Here is a 26606-nt window from a genome sequence, read left to right as displayed (position 1 = left end):
ACCTTCAGCTGGAGGGGTTTTGCCCTGTGAGGCTGCAGGTGGGGGAGGATGGATGTCTGTGAGCTGCAGCCTGGCCAGCTGGCTCTGGTCACCTCCCAGGCTGGCCAACGAGCAGGGCAGGTCATTCAGAGTCACCCCAACGAGTCCTCCTGGGTGGAACGTTCTCAGCTCAGAGAAGGGGACACAGAAATAGACTGGTTTGTGGCTGTGGAGGTCCTGGCATGCCCATACAGGTGGGAGATGTAGGGTGACAGCGATGTGGGACAGGCTGTCCTGGACCCCTGGGTGGTGTCCTGCTCCATGTCAGTGTCCTGATGTGTGCCAGTGTCCCACTGCACGTCCATCCCTGCAGCAGTGCCCAGATGTGTTTAATTTCCAGCCTCAGCCTCCTCTGTCACTCTGCTCCTCCTGCCTGTTGTCCTGTCCCCACTGTGTGACACAAGTTTGGTGTCTCCCCCAGCCCATTGTCCCAGCTGAGCAGGGTCCCTGTGTCTCCCCTCAGGGAGCAGCTCCATGGGATGCTTTGTGGGGTCAATTTGGGGGTGCCAGAGGGTACCCAGGGACGGGATGAGGCTGCTGTGTGGTGGGAGCCACCAGCCACGGGGTCAGAACTGAGCAAGGGACCAACCCTGTCCCCAGGGGCTCCAGCTGTGACCTTTGTCGTGCCCTGCAGGGTGACAGCAAGAAGCTGGAGGACGCCAGCGCGTACCTGTCCCTGCCCTCGGAGCGGAACCTGTCGGAGTCAAAGCTCCTGTCCGGCTCCTCCTTCCGCGTGAGCGGGACCATGTCGGGTTTAGCCGTGTCCAGCCGGGACAGCTTCCAAATCTCCACGCTCGTCTGCTCCACCAAGCTGACCCAGAATGGTGAGTCCTGGTCCCCCAGGGGGGAGGTGGGGCTGTGTCCCCTCCCTGGAGGTGTTCCCACCTGCTGGACCACACTTCTCCTGATATTTGGCTCCATCACACTGGGACAGTGAGCTGAAAACTGGGAACAGTGCGTGCTCACTTACTGTTTGGCCATGGTCAGAATGGTCAAGGATGTTCCTGGGGAGATCAGCTCGATCTGGGTATTTTGGGGGGCTGCTGGAGAGGAGCAGCAGCGAGTGGAATTCTCACTTGAAGCTCCATGACCTTCCTTTGAAATTGAGGTGGGAATTGGAGCTCTGTGGCTTAATCCCCATTCCTGGGGTAGCTCGGGGGAGTTTCCAGCCCTGGGCTGCTCTACACAGGTCAGGGCAGCTGAGAAGATCTGTGCCCCCTTGGCCAGGGGAAGGACCCACGGGAATTCTGGGCTCTCCTCCCACCTGCTGCAAGGCTGAAAGATGGGAATGGCTCATCCTGCTCTGGCTGAAGTGCAGGGGGCTCGGGGGACAAGGTCTCGTGGGGTGGGGATGTGACACACGTGGCTGCAGGGTCCAGGGTGCTGTGGTTCAGAGTGGAGGGGTCAGGGATGAGGCTGCTCCGTTAATTCCCTTCCTGCAGCTCAATTTTGTCTCCCACGGCCACGACCTATTTAAAGTTTGTGCTTTATGGCCCTGGCATCAGGGGATTTCAGCACTGAGCAGGGGTTGTGTGAGGAGGTTCTGGCTGATCCTGGCAGGGTCCTGAGCAGCCAGGATGGGATGGGGGAGCTGGGGGTTGGTAACTTTTGGGTCTGACAGTGAGTGGCCAGTGCTGACTGCCCCATTCCTCCTGCCCAGTGAACCTGCTGGGGCTGCTCAAGTGGCGCTCCAAGCCCAGCCTGCTCTGTGGGAACCTCCAGAAGCTGATGAACGTGGATGGAGGGGAGGTCATCAAGGTACAGCCAGGATTTGCTCCCCCACCTCCCTCCCTGGTTCCTGCACCCACAGGCCCCCCATGCCCAGCAGCTGGGTCTTGGGTGATGCTGGGGTCAGCACCCGAGCTCTTACAGCCCTCGTGTCCCCCCAGTTCCTGCAGGACACGCTGGATGCCCTGTTCTCCATCATGATGGAGCACTCAGAGACAGATGTCTACGACACCCTCGTGTTTGATGCCCTGGTGAGCAGAACCCGTGCAGGTCTGAGCCCCACCCAGCTCAGGGTGGGCACTGCTTGGACTGGGGCAATGGGGTTTGCTGGTCTGAGCGACCCAGCACAGGGCAGGGCTCCGTTCTGAGGGACTCTCCCTCTGGAGGACAATCCCAGCAGGATTCAAACCAAGACAAGAGTGATCCCGGTGATGGGACCAGGGCACGGTGTGGTCAGGATGGCTGCTGCTCTGCCCAGGCATCCCCCTGCCCACACCAAGCCGTGCCCCTGCCTGCCACCCTCAGGTTTTCATCGTCAGGCTGGTGGCTGACAGAAAGTTCCAGCATTTCAACACGGTCCTGGAGGCCTACATCCGCCAGCACTTCAGCGCCACGCTCGCCTACAAGTGCGTTCCTGGGGGCTGTGGCATGGGGAGGGACATGTTGGGGGTCAGGGCTGGAATTCCCACGGGTGTCCCACCCTGCAGGAAGCTGCTGTCGGTGCTGACGCAGTACATGGAGCAGGCAGCCCGGGGGGAGCCCTGCGAGCCCCTCACGCGCACCTTCAAGGCCCTGGAGTACATCTTCAAGTTCATCGTCCGCTCCCGCCACCTCTTCGCCCAGTAAGTGCTGGAAGTGGTTCCCAGTGCTCCCAGTGTTCCCAGTCCTCTCAGTGCTCCCAGTGCTCCCAGTGCCCCCAATGCTCCAGTGCTCCCAGTGTTCCCAGTGCTCCCAATGCTCCAGTGCTCCCAGTGTTCCCAGTGCTCCCAATGCTCCAGTGCTCCCAGTGTTCCCAGTCCTCTCAGTGCTCCCAGTGCTCCCAGTGCCCCCAATGCTCCAGTGCTCCCAGTGTTCCCAGTGTTCCCAATGCTCCAGTGCTCCCAGTGCTCCCAGTGTTCCCAGTGTTCCCAATGCTCCAGTGTTCCCAGTGCTCCCAGTGCTCCCAATTCCCCCAGTGCTCCCAGTGTTCCCAGTGTTCTCAGTGTTCCCAGTGCCCCCAATGCTCCCAGTGCCCCCAGTGCTCCCTGTGCTCCCAGTCCTCCCAGTGTTCCCAGTGTTCCCAGTGGCCCCAGTGCTCCCAATGCTCTCAGTGCTCCCAGTGCTCCAGTGTTCCCAGTGCTCCCTGTGCTCCCAGTGCCGCCAGTGCTGCCAGTGCCCCCAGTGCTCCCAGTGCTCCCAGTGCTCCCAGTGTTCCCAGTGTTCCCAGTGTTCTCAGTGTTCCCAGTGCCCCCAGTGCTCCCAATGCTCACAGTGTTCCCAGTCCTCCCAGTGTTCCCAGTGCCCTGCTGGAGCTGGGCTGTGGGAGGGAGGCCCTGTGAGGGTCCCTGTGCTCTGGGATGGGTCAGTGCCATCATCAGTGGCAGTGGCAGCGGCAGCGGCAGTGGCAGTGGCAGTGGCAGGGGCAGTGGCATTGGCAGTGGCAGTGGCAGTGGCAGCGGCAGGGGCAGTGGCAGTGGCAGTGGCAGCGGCAGGGGCAGTGGCAGGGGCAGTGGCATTGGCAGTGGCAGGGGCAGTGGCAGTGGCAGCGGCAGTGGCAGTGGCAGGGGCAGTGGCAGTGGCAGTGGCAGTGGCAGTGGCAGTGGCAGGGGCAGGGGCAGTGGCAGGGGCAGTGGCAGTGGCAGTGGCAGTGGCAGGGGCATTGGCAGGGGCAGTGGCAGTGGCAGTGGCAGTGGCAGTGGCAGTGGCAGTGGCAGTGGCAGAGGCAGTGGCAGCTCAGCCCAGCTGGTGCTGGCTGCTGTGGCACCCAGCTTGGCACCCACCACCCCTGGCTGTGTTGGCTGCTCCTCAGGCAGCTCCTCCCTGGCTGTGAATCCTCTCCTCGAGGATTCTGGCTGTTTCCAGCTTCATGCCATCCTCTGGGTGCTGCTGGACAACGGGTGGTCCGCTGTGAGGGTGGGCAGTGCTGTCCACCTCGGGGTGAGAGAGCTCTCTGGCCACCCCAAATTCCCAGCAATGGTCCTGCCCCACAGTGACCTCTGCCCCAGACACCCCTGCCAGGGGGTTTCCAATGAGCTCTTAAAATCCTCCCACATTGGAAATGGCAAAATATCCTGGGCAGTCAGTGCCCCTGCAGGGCTGGTGCTGTGCTGGGAAGGTTCCCTGGGGCCCAGTGAGGGTCAGTGGGGTGGAGCTGGGGGCTCTGTGAGGTGCTTTCCCTGATCCTGTGATGAGCAGAGGAGTGGGCTCAAAGGTCAAGGTACCCCCAGGCACCTCCGGTGTCCCCACAAGCCTGGTGTCACTTGTTCCCCGTGGGTGTGGGGTTCACATCCCAGTGTGGGTGATGGGATGAGCACCCCTCCTTTGGGCCAGCGTGGGAGAGGAGGAAATCAGAGCACAGCCATGGGTGTTAACCAGAAAAAGCCGGTGGCGTTCCTCTTTCGTTCCACGTACGCGGCACCGAAAGTGTCCTGGGGGAACAAAGGGCAGTGAGGTGGGCAGGGAGGGACCCCCACACACATGGGAAGGGTTCCCTGAACGGGATGGGCACCAAAAGCAGTGGGATCACCCTGTTCTCAGGCTCTGTGGTTTGGCAGGCATCTTGTTTTTTTTGGGGGGGACTCAGGGCTTTGCCTCCTTCACCCCAATCCCAGGATGTGTCAGGGTCCCTGTGGGTGCTCCCACTGGAAATGAGGAGCTGTGCTGGGGTCCCTGTGCCCCCAGGGACTGTCACACCTCACTTTACCCCGCTCTGTATTAACCGTGTGATTTGAGCTCTGTCTGTCCTCGCCGCTTCCATCCCTTCCCAGTGTCCCATCCACGGCTCTGGGGTGCTCCAGAGCTCTGTGGCTCTCCAGAACATCACAGCCAGCACCTGCCTCTCGCTCCTGCATGAGGACACAGAGCAGATTCCCAGCTTAGAGCGCTCCTGGCAGGAGAAATTAATTACGCGGCGCGTTTGCAAACAGCCCCGTGAATGAGTTTGCCTGGAACAGAGACATCCCTGAGGACATTTAGCTATTTTATATAGCTTCCCTTTATCTCAGCAATCTCAACATGCAATAACACGGGCTCCTCAGATCCTCTAAGTGCTCTGAACGTGCTGCAATTTGTACAGGCTGTAATCGACAGGAATTGGGTTGTAATTAGAGTCAGTTGCTGCAGATTGCCGGGTCTGGGATTGCTGCTGGAGCCGGAAAAGCAGCGCCTGCAGCTCCTGTGAGAAGCCCAGGTAGCTTCAAGGATGACTGAGGGCACTGTTCTCCACCCTGGGGACCTTCCTATGTCCCCTCAGGGCCCCCCAGCACCCTGATGGCACTGTGGTGACTTCTCTCCCTCGCTGCTTCCTCCTTGCTGCTTCCTCTGGCTGCTTCTGCTTTTTAGCCATCACCGAGGGTGGCAGAACTTTCCCTGCCAGTGCTCGTTGTGCCCCCGGATTTTGAGGCTAAGATGGACAGAGTTTGGAGCAACCTGTGGCAGGAGGTGGGACTGGATGGGCTTCAAGGGCCCTCCCAGCCCAAACCATAATTCCAGGATTTCTCTACATTTTCCCTGCCACTTCTTGCTGTCGGTGATGGGGGAATTACCTCAAACACTGCCCGTTGCAGTGACTTTATTCCTGTGATCACACCTCAGCTTTGCAGTTTTCCTGCAGCTTTGCACATCCCATGGCTAAAAATTCCCACATTCTTTGGTCCAGCTGGTGAGGGGGGCTGGAGGGCTCAGGAGGTTTCTGCTCCAGTGGGACGGCGCTGAACTGCTTTGTGATGGTTTTGAGCTGTGGAATCATGGAAAAGAGGCTTAAAAAAAAAGAAAAAAAATAAATAAAAGCACTTTTGTGAGTGGGTGTGTGGGCATGGTGGGGTGGCTGTGCCAGGGGAGGTGTGTGGCACGGTGGCAGCGCGGTGACAGCGCGGTGACAGCGCGGTGACTCTGCCCATTGCAGGCTCTACGAGGGGAAGGAGGCAGCCGAGTTCCAGCGCTCCCTGCAGCGTTTCTTCCTCGCCCTGAACCAGCTGATGGGGTCCCCGCTGGAGGGTCCCACGCTGATCTCCCAGGTATGAGGCGCTGCTGGGAGGGCTCAGCTCTGCTGTGTGCTGGCAGGGAGGGTGCCCAGGCCAGCCACTGGCTGTCCCCATGCCGAGGTGACACTGTCTGTGTTCATTTTTGAGGTGACACTGCCCCTCAAATGGTGTCAGAAGGAGCTGCCACCCCGTGTGCCACCCTGCTGTCCCCAGGGTCCCCCCCTGAGACCCCAAACCCCTCACTGTACTGGGGCTGTGGCCTGGAGCCGGGTCAGCAGCTCGGTGGCACGGGGCAAATGCTGTCCTGGCCACCCATGTGCTGAAGCCTGCAGAGGAAAATCTGGGAAGGGTTCCTGGGGGTTGTCCCCATCCTGGATCTGCTCTCATTCCCTGCATTTGGGAGCAGGCTGGCACAGAGGGCTGAGAGAAGCAGAGCTGGTGCAGGCTGGATGGGTCTGGGATGGGGCTGCCCTCTGCACCCACGGCCTCCCAGATGGAAGGAGGCTCCAGAGGGTGCTGCTGGGTGTAACTTTTTCTAAATAATTCTTTTTAATTTCTTTTTTTATCTTTCTGATTCTGCTGTACCTCTTCTGTGCTTTTTTTTTTTCCACTCCTGGATTTCTCAGTCTCCTCTGAGCTGAGCTTTTTGGGGATACTCCTTCATGGGGAGTCCTGCTTATCTCAGTCCTCCGGGTCAGGAAGACAACTCCAAAGCTTGATAGGATCTTGTTTCTCGTGTTTATTAGGATGTTATCACAAAACTTGGCAGGTCTCTCCAGATTTTCTGCACAAGTTCAGTTCACTGCAACCTGGCTCATTTTCTTCTGATGGTACAGAATGGCCTTGTGGCTCACTTTGTGGCTCACTTTGGCTTTGAAAGCACAAAATGGCCCCAAACTACACAGTTCTTTTATCTTTATACTTATTCTTATCCAATTAACAATAGACATGTATATTATTTTTCTTAATGACCCAATGACCCATCACCTGTGTGCTGCACTGCGACATTTCCTATCCAATCACTCATTATTACCCAAAACCCTCTAGAAAAAGAACATGAAGGAGAAAGGAGGAAAAGAAACAACATTCTAAATCCTCCATCTTTTCTCCTGCTTTCTAAACTAACTTGAACTCTAACTTTTTCACCCAGTGACTTAAGAAAACTTTAATTTACACACTCACACTTCTAGCTTTTTCTATCTAACTTTAACAGTTGTTTTCATGTATCACCATGAAAACACACTCATGAATTTCATATTGTATGAAATTTTCTGGGTGTCAGAGTTAAGGATGAGAAAGGAGGGCACACACTGTGTCCCACACTCCAGCAGTGGGAGCCCTGTCTGAAGGCAGCTCTCTGGTGTCTCTGCAGGGAGCAGCCCTCAAGTATCTGCCCTCCATCCTCGAGGACGTGTTTGGGATCTTTGACTCCTCTGCTCTGGGGTAGGGTCCCTGTGCCCCCACCAGCCCCGTGTCACGCTCAGCACCTGCCACAGCCACCTCTGTCCCCACATCCAGCACAGAGCTGAGGGTGAGGGGGGGGCTGGAATCACCTCCTGACCTCTTCCCAGTGCAAAAATTGGAGAATTCTGCTCAGTTTCAGCCTGTGCTTGGGCAGGGGCTGAGCCTGGGAACTCAGCCCCAGCTGGGTTCATTTTGGGAATTCAGGCAGGGTTTGCCTGCTGGATGCCTGTGCTGGGCACAGCTGCCCTGTGGGACCATCCTGCCCCATATCCTCTGCCCCATAGAGGAGCTCCCCCCACCCAGCAGCCCCATCCTGACCAGAAGCTGGAGCTCCTGTGTCACATTCTGCAACCGCAGGATGGTGTCCAGAGAAGCTACAGTTACCAGGAGCCAGCATGGGACACCAACAAGACGAGCTTCTGTTCAAGAAACCATTTATTCAGCATGGGAACAAACTCAGATTCAGAGATAGAGAGCCCCAAACAAAAGCAGGGTGAGGGGTTTTAAGGGACAGAACCAGGGTGGAGTTTAGGGTCAGGGACCACTAGAAACACAACAAGGGAGAAACCCCAGGGGCTCAAATGTAATCACAACTCCTCAAAGGGGGTCTGGAGTGGGACAACTTCATCCAGGGCTCACACTGCCCATCCCACAAAGCAGGAGGTCAAAATTCACACACAAGGCTTACAGCCATGCCTCTCACTTTAACAATGCTTATCTGAAACGAAATCTCTGCCTCCCTGAGGCACCTCACAGCACTCCAGGTTTAACTCCTCTCCTGGTGGCAGGGCTGTACTGCGGGACTTTGTGGGGAACCTGCTGCCCCAACGCCTGCTGAGGCAGAAGCTGCAGTCCCTGAGCCACATTGCCAGCAGCAAAGCCTTCCAGTCCCACGGTGAGAGCGGTCCTGGTGGCCCTGCCCTCGCTGAGCCCACCCACAGGCCATGGATGGGGATGAGTCCCTGAGCAGGGACCCCTCCTGTGCCTCGTGTGCCCGGGGTGGCTCCACGGATGGGGACAATTCCCTCACGCCTGTGTCCCCTTGTGCCACCAGAGTGCCGGGAGCTGGTGCTGCAGGCGGCCCTGCCCATCCTGCAGGAGCTGATCCAGGCAGGGGAGGAGGAGGACGCCTGCATCGAGCTGCTCAGCAGCATCCTGGAAGTGCTGTACCAGGCCCAGAAGGTAAATCAGGAATCAGTGACCTGACCAAACCCCTCTGAGTGGGGTTAAGCACCAATTCCTGGCCAGGAGTTCACCGTAGTCAGCCAGGGGACTGTGGGTGTCACCATCCCAGCAGAAACATGCCCAGGGTGGGGAAAAACCCTCGTGTTTTCCACCTCAGGGAGTTTCTTGTGGGTTGCCCAGCGTCTGCATGAGTGGGGAAGGAACTTCCAGACTCAGGGGTGACACTGACCTGAGGGTGGTGGGGACATCACCAGCTCTGCAGAGCTGGGAGGAAGGTGAGAGCAGGGAGGAAGAAAATGAGGGAAGGGAGGAAGGTGAGGGCAGGGAGGAAGAAAGTGAGGTCAGGGAGGAGAAAAGTGAGGGCAGGGAGGAAGAAAGTGAGGGAAGGGAAGAAGGTGAGGGCAGGGAGGAGAAAAGTGAGGGCAGGGAGGAAGACAGCTGGTCAGCGATTGCCAGTCAGCCCGTATCAGGGCAGTATCACACTCCAAAATGAAGAGTGATGGCCCCAAACGTGAGGCAGAGACACGGTGGGCACCCACCCACCCAGCTGTGGCCTGTCTGGGGTGGGCTGGGGCCATTCCTGGGGGTCTCAGCCCTGTTTCTGGTGATTGCAGAGCGCAGAGAAGCTGCGAGCGCGGCACAAGGACCGTGGGGACACGGAGCTGGTGAGTGTCCCTGCAGCAACACAATGTTCTGGGAATGCACAGGGCTCTGTGCTCTGGCTTTTCAGGAGCCTTCCTCTGTTCCTGCCCTTCCTGGCTGCTCTGGGGTCCCTTTTGGGGGCCCTTGGGAAGTTCAGGTGTCACACCTGCAGTGCAGTGACTGGGCTGTGGGAGCTGAAATGGACACTGTGTCCTGGGAGGGTGAGGTGGTCCTTTAATCCACCAGGAAGCCCAGGAATGGGATGGAAAGCTCAGAAATTGTGGTGAAATGTCTCATTTTGGGCTTAACTTTTAAACCTGAAATAGCCTTTATGGAGAGCGTGGTGGGACACTCTTGGGGGAGGATTCTGCTCTTGGTTCAGCCCCATGAGAGTTGAACCCACCTTTGCCTGCCCAGTGCCAGTGCAGCCATCCTCATCATCCTCAGCCATCCTCAGCTGTCCCCACTGTCCCCAGACACTTTACCAGGGAGGTGAAACAGGTCTGAGTTGTTCAGACATCCCAAATCCCATATTTAGGCTGGAGCACATCACCTTGCTCTGACTCCAGCTCCGGATCAGGCTCCATCCCTGGTGCCACCAGCCCTTGAATGAGCTGGGACATACCCCAGAGCTGGGACATGCCCTGCCATGGCCCTGACACCTCTTACCTTGCAGGCACAGGTGAAGAAGCACATCCAGGTGATGCTGGAGCAGCTGCTCCACACGGTCAATCGCAGGGTGATCGTCCTGGACCGGGAGAACCCGCTGAGGGTGAGTCCCGCTGCGCCGCTTCCCTTCGGGCCGCGTGGGAGAGGAGCGAGGTGTCTCTGGTTTGGGGTCTGGGTGTGTGGGACTGGCTCTGCTCCTCGCTGGCCCTGCTGCCACAACCCAGCAGGATGGGGGTGGATGCCAGGGATGTGCCCGGTGGGATGCAGGGGAGAGCAGGAGCCGTGCTGGGAGCAGCGCTGGAGCAGCCGGAGAGCAGCGGGGAGTGGGCAGGGGCAGAAGTGCAGGAAAAGCTGTTTTGGGGGCAGTGAGAAACAAGCAGCTAATCCCGGTGAACCATCGCAGTTTTACACACTGAGAGTGTACGAGGAGCACGCTGGACGCACGGGAAGGGAGGGGACAGAGCCCCTGGGGGGACAGCGTGGGCTCGGGATCCTCTCGGGGCACATGGTGCCAAACGAACTGTGTTGGTGTGTGTTCTGGAAGCCCGGAGCAGGGAGTGGCTGTACCGAGGCTCGCTGTGCGCCGTGCCCGGGAGCTGCGGGCAGCCGGAGCGGGGCCGTGCCGCGGTCTCAGCGCCGGGCTGTGATTCAGCCGTGACTCAGGCAGGAGATGCAGGCGGGGTCGCACTGGGGCTCCATCCTGCTTTTTTCCCTCGTTCCCAGGCTCTGTGACTCAGGGGCAGCGATGGAGGCGGTGGGGGGATGAGGGTGGTGCGGCACAGCCCGCGGCAGCAGGGAGGGACCCTCGGCCGTGCCGCGCTCCTGCCGCTCGCTCGTGGCTCCACGGGGCTCTCCCAGCATCGCCCGTGGTTCCCGTGCTGCTGCCGCAGCCCCCGCCCTCAACCGGGGGTCCCAGACCCCCAGCCCAGGCTGCTCCAGCAGCTGGGAAGGGCTGAGGGGACCAGAAATGCAGGATAGCATCTCTCCATCCATCCCCTTGCTGCTGGGCAAGAAGGGAGTTGTGCCCCCGGGCCACTGTCCCGGCTGTACCAGCGGTGCCCCCGGCACACGGGATGGAGTTTAAACCTGTGTGCATCTCCTGCTTTGGGGTGCTGCGGTGTGGGCACCAGGACACGGGACTGAAATGTTTGGGAGAAGAGCCTGTGACGGTTCCTTTGGAGCTTTAAGAGTTTATAATGTAAATAAGTGTTTAGGGGATTACTAACGTTGACATATTTTAAAGAATATGTGAATAGAGAATATTTGGCCAAACCTGCCCACCCTGCATTCCCCTCTGCTCGCCGTGGCCGGGGGTGGCCAGTGCTTTTGGAGGAGGCTGGACAATGTTCCCCTTCCCGATGTCTCCCTGCTGGGAGAGCTGTGGCTGTTCCCACCACGGCCACTCCTCAGGGTGTGCTCAGACACCCGCTGCTGCTCTGGGATCCCGATGCCGAGTTTTCCCTCTCGTGGCAGCCCCACAGAGCCTGGGATATTTGAGCTCCTCATTCTTGTCTCCCTATAATCAGCCAGTGCATCATCTTCCCCACCCATGAGAGCCCTGCCCAGCCCACTCTTCCACCCGGGGGTTTTGGGGACAGGTTTCCTCTCTCCAGGCCACTCACAGAGACCGTTTTCCACCGTCTCTGACCAGTGGAGATCCTCGGTGTTCCCAGTTAACCTGCATGGGAGGGATGGGTGAGCAGCACCCGCTGTGGAGTGCAGGGATGGGCACCGATTTGAGCCTGGGTTGGGGCAAAACAGAGGGAAATACAGGGAAACAGCCGCTGCCCCCTCCTCATCCTCATCCTCCTCCAGAACAGAAGTGCACAGGCGGGAGAGGATGTAACAAAAATAGCGTCTCCGTGGAATTTATTGAATTCTCCTTAAATACAGCCGCTGCTCCCCTCGCCGTTTCCACACCCGAGCTCCCCGCGTTCAACGGAATGGTTAAAAATAGAAAAGCTGGTGCTACCCAAACCCTACCGTGGGAGGGAGGGAAGGAGGGAGGGAGAAGAGGTGGGCAGGGGGTCAGTGCCGGGACGGTGCCCCCGCGCTCCGGGCTCACCGGGCATTGCGCTCACAGGAACCAGAAGCATTTGCGCCGGGATTTCTTCACGTCCAGCTTTGCCGGCAGCCTCGACACGGGCGATGGCTCCTGGCCGGGCGGTGAGGTGGTCCCCGCCGCCCCCACCGCCACCCCCGCCGCCCCCAGCGCCGTCGGGGGGGAGCTCGGCCCCGTGTCGCCCTCGATGTGGCTCAGCACCCGCTGGAAGCGGCCTTCCTGCTGTCGGAAATCGTGCTCCACGCTGCGGCAGGCGGGGACCGTGTCAGGGGGCAGCGTGGCATCCCCTTGTCGCAGCCCCCCGCCTGCCACAGCCCCTGGCAACCCAAACACAGCCCCTGGCGAGCTCAGATTCCCAAATGAGCCCGCAGGGAGCTCGTCCAGGCAGGGCACGCCGCCCAGAGCTGAGCCCTGCTGCGTTCCCGAGGTGGCACAGGGACATGGCCGGACTTTCTGGGGTCACTGTGCGGCCCTGTGAGGGGACATCCTGCTGTGTGTGCCTTCAGACAGCCCCTGTGGGCTCTGAGGGGGTCCGGGGCTGGATCTTTCCCAAATCCCAAATCCTTCCCCATCCCGCCGGAGCATCCCTGCTCCCCCTTCTACTAGAGGGACGGACCAGTATCAGCCTGACCTCGTGGCCCGGGGTCTTTTGGGGTGGCTCCTTCTCAGCTGCCCCATCCTTTTGCTCCATCCTCTGTCTCCAGCCCCACTGACAATGCTTTGTGTGTGTCCGGCAGGAGCCGGACACTGGCCTGGATGGGGAGCAGTGCTGAGGTGGTGGGGGCGAGCCGGGGGTCTGCGGGACCCCTGTGAGCAGTGAGCCCCCTGGAGAGGAGTTGTGCATCCCAGGGGTCGTGGCTGAGGACAGCTGCAGCATCGGGAAGCAGAGAGAGCATGCGAGGCTCCATTGCCACCCCATCACACGGGCAGGAATTAGGGTGGGGTACGTGGGGTTGGGGTCGGTGAGGGGGACTGTGCCCCCCAGCACAGCTCTCAGCTTTCCTGTCAGTGCTGGAGTCCTCAGTGTCCCCACAGCTCCCTGCAGCTTTTGCTGTCCCCTCCAGCCCTTGCTGTGCCCACAGTGTCCCCGCAGCCCCCGGTGTCCCCACAGCCCCCGGTGTCCCTGCAGCCCCCGGTGTCCCTGCAGCCCCCGGTGTCCCCGCAGCACCCTGCGGAGCGGGCTGGCTGCTGGCAGCCACGTGCTGCGATGTTCCCTCACACGGAAAAAACGTCAATCTCCTCGCACCAGCCATGTCCCATCGGATCACCGAGGTGCCGCGGAGTGCGCCCGGGAACGCGCACGTGGCGCGGCCGCCCCGCACACGGGGAGCGCCCCACGAGCCCCCCGGCGCGCTGACACCTCCTGTCACCTCCTGTCACCTCCCCTCCGAGGACAAGGAGCGACCCAGCCACTTCTAGAAGAAAGGACGAGGGGTGCAGACCGTAACGGAGGGGGCAGCGCGGGGAGGGACCTCAACTCCTCTGCAGTGACACGGGGAGGGGTCGGCATTGCTGTGGGACCCTGAGGTGGGACAGGGGCAGGAAGGTCTGATCCCCTCCATTGTCCATCCCTGGGCTCTGGTGCTGGGGGTGCTCCCTCACCCTGTGTCCCCCCAGAGCTTCTCCTCACCCCACGGGTGGCAACAAAACCCACAGCGAGTCCTCAGCGGGAATGGCCATTCCGGGGAGCCACCTCCCCTAGATGTGACATCTGTGCCACTGCCATGCTGTGTGGAGACAGGCTCGTCAGGCCTAATTAGCCTGAAGTCCCCCATGAGCTGCAGCAGGGGTATGTGGGGAGCAGGAGAGCCGGGGCAGCAGCACCGCTGAGCACAGGGACACGAGGGGGTCCCAGCCGGGCACCCCCAGCCTGAGGTGCCCCGAGGAGGGGGCAAAGTGCTCACAGAGCATGGCAGGGCAGTGGCCCACACGTGCACCACGGTGGTCAGGCACCACAGAGCATGGCTTGGGACCGGCTCACCGTGTCTTACACATCCCAGCGCTAACAGCATCCGCCTAATTAACAGCAAAACGGGAACACGCCTGGCCAGCCACCTGCACTGCAGAGGGGACGGCCAGAGGGACAGAAGGACACCCAGGAAGGGCAGAAAAGCTTTAGCAAAACTGCAACCCTCCCAGTTTCCCCAAAGATAATGCTGGGAGGGCACGAGATGCCTTTTTCCACACACCAAATGGGATCTGAGGAGACAGCACAGCAGAGGAAGGGGCTTCCACGCCAATGTTGGGGAGCAGAGCCCAGGCCCTGTGTTCCCAAACCATAGCAAGGGGCAGGAACCCATCTGCAGCATCTGTGCAGAGCTGGCACAGGGACAACAGGATGCAGCCTGCATTTGGAGCGAGCCCACGCAGCAGCCGCTAGCGAGGCTTCCCCGATAGATTGCTGTTACGGGAGATAAATGCTCTGCCATCGTGCCAGAGCAGCCCCCTTCCAGCTGCTGCTCCTCCATGGAGATCACCCTGGCTGATCCTGGGAGCAGGAGCTGCTCCCCGCGGGGAGGAAGGGACAGATCCAGCCCAAGTGACAGCCCAGACACCCAAGAGCGGTCTGTGTGTGGTGCCCCCAACACGGGGACAGGAGGTGCAGGATTGTCACCCTCCCTCCTGCCCCACAGCCAGTGGAGAAGTGTGGGAGTGCAGGGAATCAGAAGCCGTGGGATGCTCGGAGCCAGGGCTGGCCCTCACCTGTAGATGATGCAGGCACAGTCCCGGCAGGTCCCGCAGTTGGCGATGTCCTGCCCGGTCCGGTACGAGTGTCGCCTGTGACAGAGATGTGCTGTGAGCTTGGAGACCTGATCTGGGTCTGCCTGTGTCCTCTGCTGCCCCTGGTCCCTCGTGTGCTCCCAGCCCAGCAGCCAGGACTCTCCTCTCTGGATCCCAGCTCCTTTTTTCCTTGGGATTCACACCCTCTTCTCCCTGTATCTCAGCCCTTTTCCTGAATCCCATCTTCTCTCCTTCCTGGCTCCCACCCCCTTTCCTCTCTGGGATCCCAGCCCCTCTCCTCCCATGTAATCCAAATTAACACCAAGCCAGGTGGCTCTCGGCTTCTCAGATTTCTCTGATGGGAGCAAACCGGTGCTGGCACCTCCAAACCCTTCCCAGTGTGTCCTCCCCTCCCATCCCCATCCCAGTCCTCATCCCGAGGGTCCCTGTGCAGCCCCCAGGTCACCACACATCTCCCCACACACCGTGGAGGGAGCCCTGGCAGATGGGCACAGGGAGATGCTCCAGACTGATCTCCAGCCTACGCCAGACTCAGAATTCATCTTTCTGATGCTTTTGTACCAAAGCATCCTTCTCCTCCTCCGGGAAGGTGCACAGGACTTGGATTAAGTGGATTCCTGCCCAGGCTCAGCTCATGCTGCTGCATCCTCCTCTCTCTCCACAGAAGGGGTCTTCACCCCACATTTCTCTGAAACTGGTGCCAGACCCCAACCCTGAGACACTCTGATCCCAAGGGCTGTACTGGGGTCCTCCTGCACCCTGCTGGTGCTCCCTGCTGGTCCCTGCTCATTCTGCTCTGTCCAAAAGGAGCCCTGTGAATGCTGTTGGTCTCTTTGGGACTCCTTCTCCATATCTCCATTGCCCCTTCATGGCTGTGGATTTTGGGGGCACAGCTGAAAGGACATGTCCCACATACATATCAGATTTCCTCGTTGAAATCTTCCTCCTGTTACTCGACCTTGACCATGATTGCTCTCAGCCCTCAGAAACTGGGTCTGTTAATGCACCAAATTACACATTGCAATGGGGATTTATTCTGCCAGCACCTGAATTAGATCGTGAGGCCCTTTATATATATATATGAATATATATGTGGTACGTATATGTGCGTGTGCCTGCGGCTCTGGCATTGTACAACAGCCCCCCTCTGCAGGGAGAGCTCATCCTGGGATAGTCTTTCATGTTTTATATAAATAATTTTTTGTGGGATGTTTGTGGGATGTTTGTGGGTCGGTGCCAGGATGTTTCAGGGCTGGTGGCCTTGCTCTGGTGCGCAGTGGGCACCTGGGATCTGGCTTGTGGCAAATGAGGCCGTGCTGTTCTGCAGCATAAGGACACCAGGATAATGTTTTATGCCATTTCCTATCCCTGGATTTCCTATCTCTGGGCATCTCGTTTGCTTCTTTGACTGGAAAATGGAGCTGAGGTCTTAATTAAGGTGTCCTGGACCCCCGAGGGGTCCCTCCCTGCTGACAGTGCTCCAGGGAGCTCTGTGCTTCACTCACAGCCAAACCCATCTGATTTAACAGATGGATCACAGCAATCTTGGGCATCAAGAACAAGCCACTGAGATTTTACAGGAGGATGCCAGGACCGGCACCTCTTGGGGGTTTGTTGGTTGCCCTCGTGTGAGACGAGTTTGGAGCATTTCAGCTTAAGAAACGCTCCAAACTCCATTTTGAGAACACCTTGCACCATTTGGCAAATCTGCCTGGGAGGCCAAGGACACCCTGCGCCTCGGAACAGGTCCTGGGCAGGGCAGGATGGGGGTGCTGGGCACCTCCCCGGGATGCAGCCACACCCATCGTGGTGGCACCAGCCACTGGAATTGTGCCACAGGTCCTTCCAGGGATGTGGTGCCTGGCTAAACCTGCCGTTGGGATGTGACATTCCAGATCCCTACTCCCAGTGGCCAATGGACAAATCAGCTGTACCAGAGCCAGGCAGGGGCCCAGCACCCACTCATCCCCCAGACCTGCACCCCTGCACCCATCCCTGGGCACGGGGAAGGCACCGTGGGCCTGTGAAACCTTGCACCAAGACATGGAGCCGTGTGCGCATGGACAGCAGCTCTGAGTTTCTCAGAAACACCTTCAGGAGGCAGCAGCATCCAAATCTCTGTCAGGGTCCCCCATCCTACATCCCCAGCCCCGGGGGACATTGTCCCCACAGCCCCCCACTCTGTCCCCTCCTACTCACCCATCCCGCTGCGCCTCCTTCTTCTCCAGGTCCTGGATGACGTCCAGCAGCACCCGGATGGTTTGTTGGCTGGTCTCCAGCACCCCTTCCAGGGACTGCAGCTGGGAATGCAGGTCCCCCTGCTCCCCGGGCCCCCCTGGGCCCTCTCCCTGAGATGTCCGGGCATCCTCGGCCCTCGCTGGTGGTCCCACCGGCCCCTTGGCCACCACCACCAGCTGCAGAAGGTCCTGGACGTGGTGCAGCGTGTCCGGCTGCTCCGCGGCGAGGCAGGGCTGTCCGTGCCGGGGGGCCTCCGCTGCCCACCCGGCCGCTTGTGTCCCCACGCCGGGGCCCTGCGGGGCTGCGGACAGCGGCTCCCTGGGCCCCTCGGGCCCTGCCCAGCCACGCCCGGCTTCGGCGGCGCGGAGCCGGCTGCAGGTACCGAGGGCAGCTGGTGTCTTGTCCGGCGTGGCGGCGGCCGAGCCGTGCCAGCCCGGCGCTGGTGGCACGGGGGCTGGCGAGGCGCAGCAGGGTCCCCCCCAGATCGCGGCGCAGAGCTGGTGCTGGGGTGGCGGGGGGTCCCGCGGGGGGTTGCCCTGAGGTGGCTGGCGGAGGCTCTGGGTGTCCGTGGAGGGGACGGGCTGCCGGCGGTGCGGCGAGGGCTGGCACGGAGCTGCTGGGCGGCCGCAGGGCAGGGTCCGCTCAGAGTCGCTCCGGCCGAGCCCCCGCTGCTCGGCGGGCGGCCGGGGCTGGCCGCAGGGCACGGAGGCCGGCCGTGGGGTGATCCCGTGGCTGCCCCGGGGGCTCCCGCGGAGCTGGGCACAGGCTGGGGATGGCGGGCAGGGCTCGGGGGTGCAGCTTTGCACCGGAGGGGCGCAGCGGGCGGAGGGGCACCCGGCAGTACCCTGGTAAGGGGGAGGGGGGTCCCTGGGTGGTGGCGGTGGTGGCGTGCGGCGCACCTTGGCGTGCTGGGCGAGGGTCGCGGTGCGGTCATGGGTGGGGAGGCTGCCGGGGGCCCGCGGGGGCACGGCCCAGCTGGCCACGGTGGGCACGGCCGCTCCCGGACACCGGGCGCTCGCCACGGCGGGAGGTACCGCATCCTCCGCCACATCGCAGACGCTCTTGCTGCGGGGCTGGGGGGCCGGGAAGGGCTTCTGGAGGCTGGGGGAGGTCTGGATGGCGGTGCTCATGCACGCCTTCCTGGGCATGGGCAGCGTCAGCGAGCCCGGCTGCGCCTGGGGCCAGCTGCGCCGCGAGGCACGGAGAGCCGCCGGCTCAGGGGGGTCCCTGGGGGGCGGCGAGGCACGTGGGGTGTTGTGGCCGGGGTCGGCAGCGGGCCCGGGCGGGGGGCTCTCCGCCCGCCCCGCGCCGGCCTCCACCAGGTCCTTGAAGCGGACCTGCTGCGTGCGGTTGCGCCGGCGCTTGAGGCGGCTCTCGATGTCGGGCGAGTCGCGGTTGAGCAGCACCGAGCGCACCGTCATGGCTTTCTCCTGGCTGCCCGCGCCGGCGGGGGCCGGGCCGGGCACGGGCTCACGGCTGACCATGGCTCAGGGCCGCGGGGCCGGGGTGCTGCGGCGGGGCGCGGGGGGCCGAGCGCCGGCGGCCGGAGCCCTGGGCTGCAGCCGTCCCCGGAGCTCCTGGGGCGGCGGGCAGCCTCATCCCGCGCCGCCACGGACAGGGGATGCTGGGCGGGAGGTGGGCGAGGGGCCGCCGGGCATTGCTGCCCGCCGCCCGGCCCTACAGCCCCCGGCTCGCCGCCCCGACAGCCCTGGCCGGCACCGCGGCTCCCCGCCGGCGCCCGCAGCCCATCGTCCCGCCGCGGCCGCCCGGGCTCAGGGCAGCCCGCTGAGGACCGCCCGGTGCCGGCCGTGCCCGCCCATGGCTCCCGGACCTGCGGGGACAAAGAGAGGTGCGTCAGAGCCACCGCGGCCCCCGAGGACACGAGTGTCCCCGTGGAACTGCCGGCCTCTCCCGCCTCGGCTCCCTCCCAGCCCACCATCACCAAACGCGAAGAGACAGGCTTTGATCTGCGGCGCTGCCTCCTCAGCACAAAGGGAGAAGGGAAAAGAAAGCCCTTTAGCATAAACACGTTCCGAGTTCACAGCTCAAATCAAGCAGAAGCGGCTGTTAAAAATAGCTCTGCCTCGCCGGGGCTGGTGCCTCGTGTGCGGGGCGCGGGCAGCGGCAGGGCAGGGCAGGGGCCGGGCCAAGGGGCTCCCGGGAGGGACGGACGGACAGACACGGGGCACACGGGCATCAGCTCTGCTGGGGATGGACAAGGCGCGGGGCACCCATCCCGCAAGGGATATGGGATCCATCCCGCCTGGGGCATGGCCACAGTGACACAGGGGACCCATCACGAGTGAGGCTTGGCCAGATGGGCACAGGGGACGTGTCATGTGTGGTTGTGGCCGGACTGGGCACCAGAGGTGCTGGTTGGGCTGCAGGCATGGGGGATCAGCTCTGTGAGCAGCGGCGAGACAGTGGCTTGGGGACACGGAGCCGCTTCAGACACATGAGAACCAGCAGGAGGGAGAACCTTCTGTAAGGCCGGCGGATGTCACTGACACCAGCAGCACTTCACAGTCGGCACAGGCGGCCCGACCCGGTGTCACAGCGGGGATTGCACCCAGCTATATCCCCATCCTGGTCCCTGCCATCGCTCCCGCAGGGCTCTGCAGGGCTCCTCCTCCCCACACCTGCAAGGAGAACCACTCCGCAGCTCTGGCGTACCCCCAGCACCCACCCCCGTGCCCACCTGGCTCTGCCTTTGCCCACTGGGCCGCCGGCGGCTGCCCCGTCCCATCACACTGCCCGGGCACCGGCAGCACGGGGCACACCGGGAGCTCTGCTGGGATGTCCCGGGGCGCAGGGAAAGCCGTCGGCTCGTTTTGGGACGCAGCCAAAGACAGAGATTCCAGCCGCAGCGAGCAGTGGTTCAGCTTTGCCGCACCACGCCGTGTCCCGTGTCCCCCATCCCCGTGGTCCCCGCCCCAGACCACAGCCCGGTGCTCCCGCAGTGTCCCCGCACTCTCTCCGCACGCCGAGGCGGGAGCGTCGCTGGCTCTGCGGCCCCCCTGCCCTCACTGCGGACGGACACACGGCTCAGCACCCCCGGCCCCCTCCCTGCCTTGCCTTGCTCCTGCTGGCACGAAGCGCTGACTCAGCACAGCAGCCCGGAGTCCCCAGTGCCGGCACAGCCAAACTTGCAAGCGCTGCCTGCCGGTGCCCCGTGCCCGCCCAGGCCGGCAGTGAGCGCTGACCCAGCGTGAGCAGGGGGCTCTCACAGCCCTCCCTGCGCCCACCCCAGCCCCGCACGCCCCGGCGCCTCCGCGCACTCTGCTCCGTGTTCGTCGGGATGCTGCTCCACGCGCCGCCCAGCCGCCCGGCGCTTTTCCCTTCCCGAGCTTGGAGCCGTGCCCAGACACCCGGAGATGTCTGCGAGGCAGGACGAGACGAGCGATGGGATGGGGCTCCTCGTTAGTATGGACAGCAACAGGCGGAGGAGAGAGCTGGCTGGGGCTGGAGCCAGAGGAGCCCGTCCTCGCTTCCTGCATCACCACGTCCCTCCTGAGCCGGGCCGCGGGCACCCACGCTGGCCTGGGCAGAGCCTGCCAGGATATCCACGGCCGTGGGATGAGCCACCCCTGGCGTGGGGTCACCTCTGTCCTTGTGCCACAGTGTCACCTCTGTCCGGTGCCCAGAGCTTGGTGCCCCCGGCCTCGGCAGCATCCTCAGCTGTGGCCGTGCCAGGGAGGGCAACACTATGAGGGCAGGGGGACCCGCTGGCCACATCTCCGTGCTGGAGCTGAGCGTTCCAGAGGAGCCTGCGTGTGGCCAGCCCGCTCTGTAGGGCTCCTCAATGGGGTCGTGGGGCAGAGGGAGCTGGGAACGGCTCCAGGCGCCGGGCACGGGGCAGGAGCGCCGCTGGCACGGTCCAAGAGCAGGACCAGCCCTGTGATGCTGCCACGGGGCCCTCGCCGAGCCGTGGCTGACGCAGCGTGGGACGAGGCCGTTCCCCTGCCGACGCAGCAAACGCGGCGCTGCCGCTCAGCGAGGCCTCGCCGGAGCACCCTCGGCCTTCCCGAACCGCCGGGAGATCAGAGACGAGCCACAAGGACAAAGGGAAGCCTATAAATTATACATGGAGCAACTCCGTTTGGGAACAGTTCTGAGGATGTCAAACACCCACGCCAGGACCCTCCCACGCATCCCTGCGTTCTCTTTGTGCTGGGGTTGGATTTAGTGCCGCGCTCGGGCACTGTTTGCAGCGCACCAGCATCTCCGAGCATGGATAATGAATCCTGGTGTGGGATGGGATCAGGATGGTGCTGCCCTGTCTGATGGACTCTCCTGGACTGTCCCTGAACGTGAGGAACCAGCTTTGCTGATGGCTCCAAAGGACATCTCAGATGCACCTGGCACCCAGCCACACCAGCACTTCCCAGCCACCCTTCAAGCACATTTATTGGGCTCAGTGCCTCAATCCTGCCGCTGCTGGAGACCCTCCAAGGTCCTGAGCCCACCACAGCCCCTCCCAGAGTCTACTCCAACAGGACCCCAGGTGGTCACTCCTCCCTCCAGAAGAGACCTGCACAACCTCCCAAGGCTGAAGCAGGAGCCCCGATGCTCCACTCCGATGTGCCCTACCGGACGTTGGGGTCCTCCTTAGGGTGGTCACTGGTGGACAGTGAGCCCAGTGGGTGGAACAGGGAGCCACAGAACCCTGGCATGGTGACCTGGGGGATGCAGGTGGGCTTGAACTGTCCAGAGCATGGGTTTGGTGCCTGAGTAATCCCCTCTGAAGGACGGCAGCATGAGCCAGCCATGCCAGTCAGCGCGGGGCTGCGGAGAACACGGCTCATCAAACCCATTTGCTGCCGGGCTTGACGAGGTTCCAAGTTTGGTCAGTGGAGGTAAAAGCCTCGGCGAAGCAGACTCGGGTTTCTGTGAGGCATTTGACATTTCAGCAAAGAAAGCAGGAGGATCCCAAAAGCAAAGTGGCACACATTAAGTGGATTAAAACCAGCTAACCAGCACATCTCTGCTCGTAACTATCCCGCAGCCCTGACCACAGAGAGAAACTGAGGAAAGGGGAGAAAATGAAAAGCAAGGAAGAATAAAGGCCAGAGGGAATGGAGCAGAAGCTGTGCAGGATGGGGCTCTGGGTGGCAGCTCCAAGCTCCACTCCCAGCAGCTGGAAATGCGTGTTGGCAGGTCGGAGAAGCAACTTCCTTAAAAAGCGAGGCCAGCTGGCATAGGAACAGCTTGGAAAGGTTTTGCACAGTGCTGGACCCTCCATCTCAGCAATTTTTTGAGGTCTGAGAGTTTTTCTCCTCTGGTTCCTACAGGAATTCCAGGCACATGGATAAGGTGAGACAGCAGGTCACATCGGTGATGTACAGGTGAAAACAGGTGATGCCACAGTGACACAGTGGATGAGTTCTGCAGCAGTGGGTTCTGCTGGATGCTCACACAGCTGGGAATGATCTCTCCTCCTCTGAATGATCCCAGGAGCTGAGGAAACATCAGGAATCTCTTCTCATGGACACCCCTTAGGGAGCCCCAGCACTGGGTTTCTTTGCCAGTACTGATGGGTGGTGAATTTTGTGAGTAAGAGGCACTAAACCTGCCGGGTTTGAATCATGGGACACATCTCTGATGGTGCAGGGCTGACCTCAGAGGTCAGAGCCTTGCTTCACACTGCTGTGTCTGGAAAGTTACCTGCCAGCTTCTGCCCTTTCTCCACCTATCCTCTCCCTCACCCTTGCCGGTAATGCCGTGGAAGAGGGAAAAACGAAGCAGACACATAAATCTTCTTCTCAGGACAAAGCAAGCCAGGAGATGAGATTTATGAGAGAGGAAGTCAGGTTCTCCTGGAACCGCAGAGGAGAGAAGTGAATGACCCGGCTCTGCTCGTGAGGTAGTGCCCCTGTGGGGCAGCACGTCTGATTTTCCTCATCTCCGGAGGGGAGAGAGGAGCTGCTGGCAGTGGAGCGGGGCAGCACTGGAGGATGAGGCGCTGGAGGGACAGGAACCAGGCTCGTGACACATCACAGCAGAGCATAATCCCGCCTTGGCTCCGGGAGGACTCGAGGCGTTTGTTCTCGGATCAGAGCATGTGTGCGACTCGAGGATGGAGGACTTGGAGCAGCTCCTTGGGCAGCTTGCACACCCGAAATCTGGTTCCTCGCTGAGGAAGCTCCACCACGAAGCCAGCTCATGCCCTGCCCTCATGCTTCTCTTGGAGGCTCTTCCAGAAGCTGGCTGCTGGGAGCCTCACAGACCTTCTCATTTCCTGCAGGCACTTAATCACGGCCCGTTTATATCCGACTGTACTCGTGCCAATGGAGAGCTTCCGCTCAAGCAGCTCTTCTCCCTCCTCGGTGCTTCACAATCCCCAGCAAGGAGATGTCCCTTCTCCAGCCACATTCCCAGTGCTCCCCGAGTCCAGCTTGGCTGCTGTCCCCAAGGCCAGCTGCCCATGTCCCTGATGGACCTCGCAGTGCCTGATCCCCTCCCTCTCAGCAGCGCTCAAGGCTCTGCTCAAACACCACTGTGGCCCCCCCCAGGACCCCTGGGCTGGCCTGGCCGAGGACACAGGCGCTGTCCCTGCCACCAGAGCCACGCCTGGCGTGCCCCAAAGTGCCCCCAGCCTCGCATCGAGCATCGCCCGGGGGTTCTGGGAGTGGCACCGGCACACGGGTCCCAGTGCGAGCAGCAGGAGCAGAGGGATCCGCGCTCATCCCTATGTAGGTCACTGGCTGAAGTGCTCTGCGGGAACATTAGTCACTCTCCAGCCACGGGGCCCAGGAGAAGGCTCTGGCACCCGGCCGAGGCAGGGAGCCCCCACCACCCACCTCCCCACGGCGCCAGCACCCACAGCCACCCCACGGGCTCCTCTCTGGGGCCACCGAGGCTCCCGGCTGGCCTGGCCGCACACGCCATGGCTCGTGCCCGTGGAAGGGATCCATCGGCCGGGGAAGGAGCAGTGACATCCTCCCGGCACGTGGAGGTCACCAGCTCCGCTTCCATCGCTCCCCTCCGACTGCGGATGTGCTGGAGCTGCAGATGAAGGCTGCACACGGTCAGGGAGACGGGAGTACAAAGCCTCTGCACGAGCCTTCAGAAGCTGCAGAAGCCAAATTATTCCTCTGTCTCCCGTGGATGCTAATACGGCTGTCATGGCAGTGGTGTCTCTGTTTCCTGTGCTACCTGCTGGCGTTCCCACCTCTCTGCCAGGCAGAGGAGCATTGGAATCACTGCTTTAATGAGACATGAAGAGGTGGAGTGACCTGCCTGGGGGAGCATGGGCAGAGCGGGACCAGCTCAGGAGGAGTTTGTTCTGTGTCCCAAGGCTTCCCTCGGCTGCATCCTGCAGGAGCAGGTGAGCATCCCTGGAGCTGTGGTTCAGTGCCACCCTCGGGGCTGCAGGAGAGACCACCCTGGGAGGAAGAACACCCTGCTCTGCTGCTTCCTTCCCAGTGAATGGGGCATGGGCAATACCATCCTCCTCCGAGCCCTGGAGATGCCCTGTGTGGTTACACGGACCTGGGAAGATGCTTCTGATGGAGATCCAGCCCAGAGAGCTCAGCTGGTGCCCAGCAACAAAACCCAGGGCTCTGCTGGCATCTCCAGCACGGGCTGATCCTGCAGCAGTGACAGGACAAGGGAAGTGGGACATGGCTCAGAGACTTTTGGCCACAGGAGACCCAGTTCATCTGCAGCCCTGCGCTCTCCAGGGAGGATGTCTCAGCTCTGGAGAAGGGATTGGGCACCCATCTGGAGCCCACCTGCCCACTGTGCAAAGCAGCTGCCTGGGCCAGGGGACCCTGAGCGACAAGGGCTCTCTGTGGGCTCCCTCACAGGCCAGAAATGGCATCAGAAAGCCACCAACTGTCCCCAGAGCACACTTCTGGAAAAAGCTGGAAAGGCTTCACCGCCCAGCAGTTCCTGCACTGCCCCAGCCACCCCTGCACACAGCGGTTCAGGTTAGGGGGGCTCGGTCCGGGGTGCAGCAGGGACCCCCTGGGGCAGCCCTGCACCCACCGGCCACGGTGCCGGCAGCCAGCAGCACAGCCTCTGCAGCTGCAGCTCCCAGCACTGAGAACGTCCTTCCAGAATACAAATTCCTGCCTTTAAGTGCATTCCCAATGCCATCGAGCAGCCTGCCCCTCTTTATCTCCATGCGCTTTAGACAACGCTGGCTATCGGGGGAATTTGGGAATTGGCAAATTCCTTCGCCTCGTGCCTCAGTTTCCCCACCACCAAACAGTCCAGACCATAGGGAGCATCTCCACAAACACGCGAGGCAGCTCTGCCCACGGCACCGGTTAGGACTGGAGTAGTGTTGTTAGCAGGGACAGGAATAGACACACTAATTATCTGTGGCCTCTGGATGCCACCATGCTATTAAATAATTACAATAATTATCATTTGTAAAGAAGACAACCTCAGACCAAAGGAGCTTCTGCGACGAAATCCACCCCGTTCCTCCGAGCGCGCCGGAAGGACGAACGCTCCCCGCGGAGAGGGGACACAGGGAAGGGCCGGAGGTGCCATCCTCAGCCCGGCTCTGCCCGAGGGTCCCCCCCGCTGCTCCCAGCCCCGCTCCTCGGGCAGCAGCGCCGGGAGGGAGCGCAGCCGGCGGTCCCCGCGTCCCCGAGGGGCTCGTTCCCGTACCCCCGGGAGGGGCTGAGTGTGGAGATCCCCGTGAGCTGGCACTGAGCCCGCCGTGCCCCTCAGAGCGAGCAGCTGACACCGATGTCCCCGTATGTCCCCGTGCTGGCACAGCGGGGCCGGTGGTTACTCATACGTGTCCACCTCGTGCTCCCAAACACGAAAGCGGCTCCGCGGAGATCTCGGCCCCTCTCCCGCACCGCTGCCGGCAGCCGCAGCTCCAGCGGGGTTTGTGTGCGTTCCCGCGGGCAGGACCGGGACCGGAGCACCCCGGGAGGGACCGGAGCACCCCGGGAGGGACCGGCGCATCCCCATTTCGCGGGACTGCCTGGAGCTCGCTCCCGCATCCCGGAGCCCCGGCGGCGGACGCAAGGCCTCGGGCTCGGAGCGCGGCGCCGGGAGCTGCCGGGAGCAACGTGGGCTGAATCCCTCCAGCCCCGGCCGGCGTCACCGCGGCGCGCGGTACCGAAAGTGACATCCCTGGATCTGCGTGTGCGTGTGTCACCCGGCACAGCCCCGGCTGACGGACGCGTTCCTAACGAGGGGGAGCGGAGATGAGCCCGCCTGGCCGCTCCCCAGAGCGGCTCCAGCACGCAGCGACCCCGGAGAGCGGCGGGGCCACGGGCAGGGGCGGACAGGGCGAGGCTGCGGCAGCGCTGCAAGACGTGGGGGTCCTCGGCCCCTCTAACACAGCGGCTCCCACCACAGATGCACCTCCATAGACTACACACCGTGCCACCGTTCCAGCACGGCTGTGTCCCCCAGAGACCCCCGCCACGGCAACCGGCGGCCACCTCGGTGCGGGGTGCCCAGCGCAGGGGGCTCGGTGCGGGGTGCTCGGCGCACGGTGCCTGCCGTAGGATGCTCGGTGCGCGGTGCCACGGTCCCCGTGCCTCCAGCTGTTCCCCGGGCAGTTCCTGCTCGCGGGCAGCAAAGGAGAGGAGGACAGGGAGGTGCCGCGACCCCCGGGGATCCGGGGACACCGAGGATCCCCCTCGCCAGCCCAGCTCGGTTCGTCGCCCTGGCCCCGCCGGCCC

At 61.9% G+C, this 26606-nt stretch overlaps 2 protein-coding genes across 3 annotated transcripts in view; one reads left to right on the top strand and one right to left on the bottom strand.

Annotated features, from left to right (window-relative positions):
- LOC131578424 (dedicator of cytokinesis protein 2-like) overlaps positions 1-26606 on the top strand; it is a 45709-nt gene that overhangs the window by 8284 nt on the left and 10819 nt on the right. For both annotated transcript variants that reach the window (XM_058837081.1, XM_058837080.1), the window contains exons 18-28: positions 674-863; positions 1700-1797; positions 1929-2018; positions 2293-2393; positions 2475-2609; positions 5870-5981; positions 7321-7391; positions 8201-8307; positions 8467-8594; positions 9212-9262; positions 9916-10011. In XM_058837081.1, coding sequence (XP_058693064.1) covers positions 674-863; positions 1700-1797; positions 1929-2018; positions 2293-2393; positions 2475-2609; positions 5870-5981; positions 7321-7391; positions 8201-8307; positions 8467-8594; positions 9212-9262; positions 9916-10011 — 1179 coding nt within the window. The remainder of the gene's footprint in view (positions 1-673; positions 864-1699; positions 1798-1928; positions 2019-2292; positions 2394-2474; positions 2610-5869; positions 5982-7320; positions 7392-8200; positions 8308-8466; positions 8595-9211; positions 9263-9915; positions 10012-26606) is intronic.
- Positions 11771-19184, bottom strand: LOC131578425 (basic proline-rich protein-like). Its single transcript, XM_058837082.1, has 3 exons — positions 16912-19184; positions 14674-14748; positions 11771-12214 (listed from the first exon to the last, which is right to left on the bottom strand). Exons 1-3 carry the CDS (start codon positions 18432-18434, stop codon positions 11986-11988), a joined length of 1827 nt encoding a protein of 608 aa, XP_058693065.1. The 5' UTR covers positions 18435-19184; the 3' UTR covers positions 11771-11985.

The sequence above is a fragment of the Poecile atricapillus genome, chromosome 4, assembly GCF_030490865.1.
Source record: "Poecile atricapillus isolate bPoeAtr1 chromosome 4, bPoeAtr1.hap1, whole genome shotgun sequence".
Taxonomy (NCBI): Eukaryota; Metazoa; Chordata; class Aves; order Passeriformes; family Paridae; genus Poecile; species Poecile atricapillus.
The sequence above is the reverse complement of the archived record's forward strand: the minus strand, read 5'-3'. Positions and strand labels throughout refer to the sequence as shown.